General features: G+C 30.5%; 1 protein-coding gene across 1 annotated transcript; it reads right to left on the reverse strand.

Moving 5' to 3' along the window:
- Positions 1–3,186: 3,186 nt before the first annotated feature.
- LOC127122528 (hypersensitive-induced response protein-like protein 2) lies at positions 3,187–5,992 on the reverse strand. The gene is made up of 5 exons (XM_051052849.1): positions 5,854–5,992; positions 4,579–4,777; positions 4,181–4,301; positions 3,871–4,059; positions 3,187–3,757 (listed from the first exon to the last, which is right to left on the reverse strand). Exons 2-5 carry the CDS (start codon positions 4,765–4,767, stop codon positions 3,396–3,398), a joined length of 861 nt encoding a protein of 286 aa, XP_050908806.1. The 5' UTR covers positions 4,768–4,777; positions 5,854–5,992; the 3' UTR covers positions 3,187–3,395.
- Positions 5,993–9,478: the final 3,486 nt, after the last annotated feature.

Genomic DNA, 9,478 nt, shown 5'->3' on the forward strand with positions numbered 1-9,478 from the left:
GTCAGCTCAAAGCTCACGGGTCAGCGCAAAACTCAGCCAAATTTGAGATTGGTCAGCGCATGCGTGTTTGAGTCGACCATAAGGGTCGGCGCATAACTCACGGGTTAGCGCATAAAACCCTTGAGTCGACTAGAGGTCGACGCATGGCATAATGATGCTATCCATGGGTCAGCGCATGAAACCTTGGGTCGACCATAGGGGTCGGCGCATTTCCCACGGCTCAGCGCACGCCGACCTATGGTCGACCGCTCGTGCGTAAACTCAGTTTTCTGAGTACTTTCCACTGTTTGAAAAGCTGTTATTTTTGGTTGGTTTGTCAGTTACTATATATAGAAGTCAAAACACTTTTATCAACTAACATTTGTCAATTTGAATTCAAGTGTTCAAGGAAACAAGAAAGAGTGAAAAAGGTGTCCAAGACTCATCATCTTCATCTTCAACATTTCACAACACATCAACTACACACAATCATTTTTGGTGTGGTTCGTGATCGATTAAAGGTGATAAGGTTCGCAGCTGTGATCGAAGAATCCGGTTCGGGTTGAAGCTTGTGGCAGGTTCTTTCTTGAATAAAACCGTTAGGGTTTTGTCCTCCAATACCGGTTTGTGTTTGGGGGTTTTTTGGACGAATTACTTCATCAATATTCAGCTGAGCGAAGGTGATTGAGAAGAGGAAGTCTTCATTAGTCTAGTAGCGGATTCGGTGATATTGAAGTGAAGGATTCGGGTTCGATTCGTTGTGTTTGAGATCAGCCGGGCCGAGGGTTTGAAGAACGGAAGAATCTTCAACAAAGGGGCTGGAATCGGAGGTCTAGCAACAACGATCGAAGGTCTTGATTCATCTTTAATCAAGGAACAAGGATAGGAAGCATCATTCAACACATTGGAAGTTCTGTTGTTTACTTGCTTTGCAATCCTTGTATAAACGGTTAAATTTCACAGGTGATATCTAATTAATCATCTCAATTCTAATTTTAGAATTGAGGGCAGACGTACCCCGAAGAGAGGACGGCGGGGGAACTGCCTCATCAAATCTCTGTCTTCTTTAATTTTCTGCATAAGTATTTTTTCAGCTTAAAAATTAAGTGATTTTAGTTTAAGCAATTTTACCAAACGTTGATATAAGTTGAGTAAGAGATTAAAACTGTTGTTTGAATACAAAGTACAATAGTATATTGTACTAGGTCAATTTGAATTACTTACTCAACTCAAGTATCTCTTGGAGTGTTTATGCACACCAAGTGTTTGTTAATTTGCATAAGCCAAAGTTGTCTTAAGTTTGCATCCAGTTTAATTTGGTATTTTGAATCATTGGAACTAGGCTTGCTAGTTAGTGAAATATATCATTGAGTGTGCAAATAGTGTAGTGATTTGTATTTCACTTTATCTCTAATCCATTAGCTTAACGCATATCCGGTTTTCCAATAACGGTTCGTTTTAGACTAAAATTTTCCTCGGCCGCTTCCGCACTTAAAACAAATTTTCAAAACCAATTTTCTTTTAAATTGGCAGCGCCGACTCAAGTTTTTAATTGGGATCTATTCAACCCCCCTTCTAGATCCGTGCCATAGTCTAACACATGTATGTTATGCTGATGGCCTTATTCGGTCCAGTGGTGTGCTCTGGTCCAGTGGTGATCGAGAGAGTAGCTGATGCCTATGGTGGGATCGATGAAGTGTTGTTGATTCAATGGTGGAATCAGTAACAATTTTGATGTGCTCTGGTCCAATGATGGGATCGGGAGCGAGTAGCCGACTTTGGTATAATGGGAGTGGTGAAACATTGTTGATTCAGTGGTGGAATCAATAGCAATTTTATGAGCTTGGTCCATTGTCGGGATCATGAATGAGTGGGCAATATTAGTGACATATCTCTGATGTCCAATGAGTCGGTACCACATTTATATGTAGAGTTGAGGTAACGTCATATTGCATATATACTTGCATTGTGAATGGATTAATATTAGTGATGTGATGTGAAATATCAATGAATTGTGTTTAATTTGATGATGTATGAGTAATTGATGATGGATATATGATTGTCGATGCATGGGTGATAGATGAATACATGGTGTTGTTGTGATTTGACGATGTAGATGTTTGTGATCTACCATTTTATGTATTGCACCGCTATATTATTTGAGCGTATTCTCGTCCCTTTTTGTTGTTATGGAGTATGTACTCCTATGGAGTACATATAATCAGGTACAAGAGTAGCCGCTTGAGTTAGAGGACGGCGTCGATGCCTCTTTAACTATTTATCAATGAGTCTTAGAGGAGTCGTTCTGATATGTAGTATCGGAGATGGACTGTTCTTTTTTTAGTTGCTTTATTGCTTGCTATGTTGGAGTTTTGTTATTCATTTGATGTTGAGGTTTATATGTCAAACTTAATGATTTTCCGTTGTTGAATTTTAATAACTATGTTGTGTTGATATTTTTATGCTATGGCGAAACATGCGTGACACTTTAATCATAAAATTTTATTTAAATTACTTTATTTAATATCGAGTCGAGATTAAAGTGTTACAAGATATATGAGACGGTCAATAATGCTCGGGTGTTTAGATTGTCATATTATTATATACTATCATAAATATTATTGAAGAATTTAGGATTTAGATCATACAAATTTAGATCATATGGAGGGGTCGGCAGATTTACACTTAAAGTATATTGTATCTCTTTAAGATCTAGTGAGACTAATCAATACAAATTGAGATCATATGGAGGGGTTGGCAGATTTACACTTAAAATATATTGTATCTAAGATTTAGTGAGACTGATCAAAATGAATTCCTTTTGTAATCTAATGATCTTAATACCATGAATTACACTTAATTTTTGTTGTTGTTGTGATCTTTCATATAAAAGTTATTACACAACTTCGATTTCAAATTATTTACGACCTTAATTTTTAAGTTAAATATGAACAAGTCGTCTCGATAGAGGAGACATATATGGAGGCATCTCATAATATAAATTTAATTTTCAGAGTTGTAGTAAATGCACATTAACTTTAAAATCGTTAATTATATTGTCAAAATTGTCATGCCGTTATTTAGGAGTTTTTTTAAAACCATACATAGATGTTTTTAAGATCACACATAGATTTAACTAACTCAGACCTTAGTTTTTGGGCATCTCAGATTGATATACCTATAAGTAATAAATAGTGGCAAGTGAAATGAGCAATAGTAATAAATGTAATCCTTATAACCAGAGAAAATGTGTCAAAGAAATCTCTATAATCTCTTTGTTTAATACCTTCTGCTACAAGGCAAACCCTATATTTCTTAACAGTTCCTTCGTGTTTTAGTTTCTTTTACAATATAAGAATAATAATATGCAAACATAATTCAACCATAACAAGCACTTATTATATCTCCAAAAGCACTTATAAATTTGCAGCATTTCCCTGAAGGAGACCATCCCTAATCTGCACCGCAATGTCTTTAACAGCACCAGGGCCATGTGGTATGAACACAGATGAAGATTTCGACGACGCTCCAATTTCCTTCAAGGTGTCAAAGTATTGAGTTACCAGCACCATGTCCATGACATCTTTAGCCGATGTTCCGGGTACGTTCTCAGAGAACTGAAGAACACTGTCCCTCAGTCCATCCACGATGGCTTGACGTTGACGAGCTATACCGAGTCCTGATAGGTACTTGGACTCCGCTTCTCCTTCAGCTTTCTTGATCTGCAGTATCTTTTCTGCTTCGGCTTTCTCGTTTGCAGCCAACCTCATTCTCGCAGCTGTTGATAACATCGCAAAAAAAAAGGATTATTATAAGCGCTTATCATATAAGTGCTTTATTAAGTAAAATGTTTTTTTTGTTGAGGATCGAACAGGAACTAGAATATATTACCTGCATTGATCTCATTCATTGCTCTCTTGACATTCACATCAGGCTCGATATCAACAATGAGAGTCTGGACTATCTCGTAACCGTAGGTCGACATCGCCTTCTCAAGCTCATCTTCGACGGCCTTTGCTATATCATTCTTCTGCTCAAAGACCGCATCCAGCTCCAACTTTGGCACGCTGGCCCTTATGACTGAAACAATGCAAAAATATCATTAACCTAGTAACCATTTGACAGCACTTTGTACTAAATCGCATATCGTGCGACAGTAGCAGTTTGTTAAAATTCCGCAGAAAAATCAGTATGCGCATACCATCAAAAACATAGGATTGAATCTGTTCCCTTGTGTTGGTGAGCTTATAAAAAGCATCAGACGCTTTGTCAGCCACAGCGCGGTATTGGATCGATGCAACCACATTCACAAAAACATTATCCTAAAAAACAAGTTCATGGTAGTCAGATACTAACATAAATTGTCATATACGTAATCCATAACATACGTAATATCGAACCACCTTTAGAAAGCACAAATTTAACAGTATTATGTTTTCTTAATCTTAAATTAAAAACAGTTTAACAGTATGTTTTCTTAATCTTGAAGTAAAACTGGTTTGTGAAAAGTGAAAAGTGAAATTTCCTGAAGCATAAATCCAAAGAACAAAATTAATGACAAAGCATAACAGGTGGAGTAATAAAGAGAGAACGAAGGACCTTTGTTTTCGTCTCGCATTTAACATCAAGTTGCTGCACACGAAGCGACAATCCACCGGCTATCTGGTAACCAAAACACCAAGGCAAACAATGGCATCCAGGTTCCAAAACATCAATAAATTTTCCAAATTGCTCCTTTATAGCAACATTGGACTGATCCACTTGGTAGCATCCCAAACATTGACCCATTTTTTGAATCCTGCAATGGAATAAGACATGTTTGGATAAACAACTTAATTAAAGCACTTATTCAATAACTTCATAAGTGCTTATTGCATAAATGACAAACTAATTTTCATATGTTAATCTTAACAGGTTTTTGAGATAAGATCAAAAGTCCTATTTAACAGGTCACAAATCACAAGCTAAGAAATTTATGTACAAAAAACTGAATCAAAATTATACTTTTCCAATGTTCCAAACTTTAGTTTCTGCTCCAAATAAAGAGAAATAACAAAAAGGTATCTAACTTTAAAATCTCTAATCAAACAATATCAGAACAAAAATCAACTACTAACACTTCAAAAAAATCAGTTTCAATAAATACATATAGCCCGAAACACTTCATATTGAAGATATGTCAAATGTTTGACACTCATGCATGTGATTACATTCAATTACTTTATTATCCCAAATTATCACTGGTGTTTCTAGTGTTGGACGTCGATCCACGTAATTACATTCAATTACTTTTATTATCCCAAATTATCATCTGTGTCTACATGTTAGTGTCTTTATGTAGCACCGACACCTCTAAAAAATTGCTTGTCTGTGTCGTGTCGGACACCAATACCTACACCTACACTTGAGATTACCTTTAATTTATTCATTTTTTAAATTATTACCATGGGTGTCGTATTCGGGGTGCCTATGCGTGTGTCGGTATAAAAAGCTAACACAATTTTTTTCATATTATTGAATCTCTTCCTCTAGTATCCTTATAACTAATTACACAGAACAAACATCGAAGAAACGCAAACACACAACTCCTTAAAACCTAGAAACAGAAAAACATGAATTATCAATAAAACCTTAAGAGCCACAAAGCCACAACAAAGAAACATCAAAATAAAACCAAAAACTCACAATTCTAGGTTCAAAATCTTACAACAAATATTCAAAAGAAACAATTTTGAGTTGACCCCAGAAATCAAACACAAAAACAAAACAACCCTTTTTAATATAAAAAAAAAACCTAAATTCAGGAAAATCAGTGATTGAATTTTCTGAACAGCCAAACAAAATAAGAAAAATATATGATAGAGAGAATTTCACCTTGTAGTTGCAGCTAGAGAGAGATAAAAATTGAAAGTTATGAGTAATGCAAAATATGAAGTGATTCTTATATATACACAAAAAAAACACAGTAACCTTTTTCACGAAGCAATTGATTTGAATCTATCTGTTATTGAAAGCGATATTTTTGTTTTTATTTCTTTATATCCACTTTTTTAGTGCAATATACGCCTAAAATAATAAAATATTATTTTTTTAACTTAATTGTGGTTTTAAAAAGTAAAAAAAAAAATCAAATAAATTTATTAATATGTAAAATGAGATATCAGTTATTTTTTATTTAAAAATAATGTAATCAACTTTCACTCATGATGTTTAATTTTTTTAAAATAATTACAATAAATAAAAGATAAAATAGAAAAACAAATAGATTATATTAAAGGAGAATTTATTGATTATAGATATATAAAAATAACAAGAATATATTGTCTTTTCTACAATCAGTTTTTAATTAATATAACCAAATATGAAGACAATTAAGTTGATTTTTATAAAAGGGGTCCACGACGTCGTTTCATGCCTAGGTTCGCAAACTATACGCGTTTCTTACAAAATATCTTCTTCCGAGTAGTTTCTCATAAATAATTTATTTTATAATAGATTATCATATTAAAGATTGTAAGCATGTGTCTCACTATAACTGTGAAACACTTCTAATAATATTACTATGTGTTAAAAAAAAAATTGGTTTAGGTTTTTATCTTATCTATATTAGCGACGGTTCGCTTTTTTAATACATATCATTGAAAATATAAATGATATTTTTTATTTAAATATAATTTTTATAATGGAAATTATTAGTAGAGAGTTACGTAAAAATTATTAGTAAGGAGTTGCGTGGAAGTTAATAATAGTGATTTTATTAGAAGTTATTAGATAAATTATACAATAAAATAATGGTAAAAATGATAGAAAAATAAGTTACACAAAAAAAATATTCGCTTTATATATTGTTATAGATGATATATCATAGGATATTTTTAGAATTAAAAAGTAAATAATGGTATATAAATTAATAATTCCATTATATTAGAAGTTTTAAAAATAATTATGATATTTATGTAGTACAAATGATATCATTTATTTTAAATTTTGAATGGTTATAAATTTAAATACAAAATTTATTTTAACAATTTAAATTTGTTGTGTTCATCCTAATAGATAGAGATGAAAATAAATCAAATTATATTAGACTTTGATTAAATTAATTATATCTATTAAAAAAATCAACCTTTGGATTTTATCATTTGTCAAAGGTTTTTTAGTTTGATCTGCGTTTTTTATTTTTATTTAATTTTTTTTTATCAATTTTTAAAACTTACTATACATCTCAATAAAGACTTCTATATTTTGTTGAAAAATGTTATCATAAAAAGATAATAATTAAAACAATACAAAATACTATATTTATATAACAATAAATATATTTTTTTAAATGTGAATTCAAAAAGTATTTTATTAATATTGTATATATTATTATATTTTAGTTAAATATAAATAAATCAATCTATTAATCTAAAAAACTCTTTTAAAAATTTAAATTTATAATTTAAATAAATAGACTTTATAAACTATCTATTATTTTTATTAAATAGATAAGACGAGTCAAACTCTTTAAATATGTTAAATTATAGGTCTCTCTTAAATTCTTATTATAATAACATAAATTTAAATTTGAGATATCTTATATATTCATCAAGAAAGAAATTATGATCATTAGACAAAAAGAATTACTATTTAATATAAAAAAAATTATTACATTAATTCGATAAAAAAAATTATCATATTTATTAAAGTTGTTTTAGAGAGGTCTCCAAGTTTCAACTCGAGCAAATTAGGTTACTCCTTTGAATTCATATGTTTGGTTAATAAAGGTTTTCTTTTTCAAATTCTTTTTTTTTTTAATAGTTTAACTCTCAATTATTAATTGACTTGCCTATTATTATGTCGCACTTTATAAAATATTTTGTGATACTATTCAAAAATGTAAACAAATTGTTTTATGACACTGTTCAAAAATGTAAACAAATTACCCGCCACAAAAATTTATAGACAAAAACAACTCATATATTATTTGGTATCTTAGTGCATTGTACCATTGTAGAATTACACCAACGAAATATGGTACGAAGAACACTCTAAAATTTCTTAGAAAAAGAGAAACTTTCTTAATTTTTGGAGAGATTTTTCAAAGAAGACAAATTAGATGATTGAAAAGCTCAACAAATAGAAAAGCGACCCTATAATGTTTTTTAACAATAATTACGTAAGGATAAAAGAAATAATTAAATAAAAAATATTTTTTTATTTTATATTGTACAAAAAGAATATAAATATGAATCTTTAAATATTTATATTACATCAAAACATAAACTATTATAAAGAGACTTCTTTTTCTTCTTCTTCTTGATCTTATCTTTTTTTCTATAAAAAATTAATCAAATCTGTAAATTATTTAAATATCATCTTCTTAATATTTTTTGTTGCAAAATCATTATTAATTCGTTCATAATCAAGGTTCTTCAAAAAATTATTTTCAATTGAAATCAACGCAAAACTATTTAATCTATCTTGTGACATAGTAGATCTCAAATAAGATTTTAATAATTTTAATTTAGAAAAACTTCTTTCAACCGATGCAACACTGATAGAAATAGTCAATATTATTCTATAAATTATGCATGCATTAAGAAACAATTAAAAGTCTTTAAGGAACTCAATATCATATAGCTTGATTTTGATTCGAGTGTTAAAACTTCTCTAATACCTTGCAATTCTTCAAACAAAATATCACCATCAAAATCAAGAGAATTGCCATGTTTTAAACAAGTTTCAAGATGTTTACAACATGCTTTCAAGTCCCTATAAGATAATGATCTAAACATTTTAATATTAAACAAGAATCCACAAATATTTTCATATGTGCTCAAATCTTCTATCAAGTGAGCCAATTGTTTGATCTATAATATATAAGAAATAATGAATTTGAAAAGACTCTTCAGACTCAAGATTCAGTTGTGTGGATTGAGATAGATTTTCTTCATAGATGTTTTCTACGAATTTGACATTTTTGAATAAACACACATTCAATCTCCATTTCATTCTCAATCTTTTCAGCACTAGCCTTAGCATTTACAAATCCTGATTCTCTATATTTTTTCAAATACTTAATCAAACCTTTTACTAGTTCTATAGCCACATCAATACACATGTCTTTTATTTTGTAAACTTTTGCTAATTTCATTAACAGCGGTTAACAATTCAAACCAAATAATCATAGCTACTAAAAATTCAAAGTTTTTAATTCCATAAGTTACTAAAGATTCGACTTCACTCTCAATTTTGGGATCACTATCTTGTTCAGCTAGTTGAAGTAGTGCTTCTCTTACATCTGAAGTTTGAGATTTAATTGTATATATACTATTCACATGACTTTCCCAACGTGTTTGTGACAATGATTTAATAGTTAAATCTTTCACATTGTCTCTAAGAAATTTCCAATGTTTTGTCGAATGAGAAAATACCGTATAAATATGTTGTAACACTCCAAAAAAATATTTAGCTTTAATACAAGAATTTGCAAAATCACAAAGTGTCAAGTTAA

Source organism: Lathyrus oleraceus, chromosome 1 (assembly GCF_024323335.1).
Source record: "Lathyrus oleraceus cultivar Zhongwan6 chromosome 1, CAAS_Psat_ZW6_1.0, whole genome shotgun sequence".
Lineage (NCBI taxonomy): Eukaryota > Viridiplantae > Streptophyta > Magnoliopsida > Fabales > Fabaceae > Lathyrus > Lathyrus oleraceus.

What these genes read in the sequence shown, in the direction of transcription:
- LOC127122528 (XM_051052849.1), bottom strand. Translation starts at nt 4,767, where the DNA reads ATGGGTCAATGTTTGGGATGCTACCAAGTGGATCAGTCCAATGTTGCT. An exon ending in TCAATCCTATGTTTTTGATG is followed by an intron (nt 4,060 to 4,180) that starts GTATGCGCATAC and finishes GCATTGTTTCAG; the next exon opens with TCATAAGGGCCAGCGTGCCA. An exon ending in AATGAATGAGATCAATGCAG is followed by an intron (nt 3,758 to 3,870) that starts GTAATATATTCT and finishes TGTTATCAACAG; the next exon opens with CTGCGAGAATGAGGTTGGCT.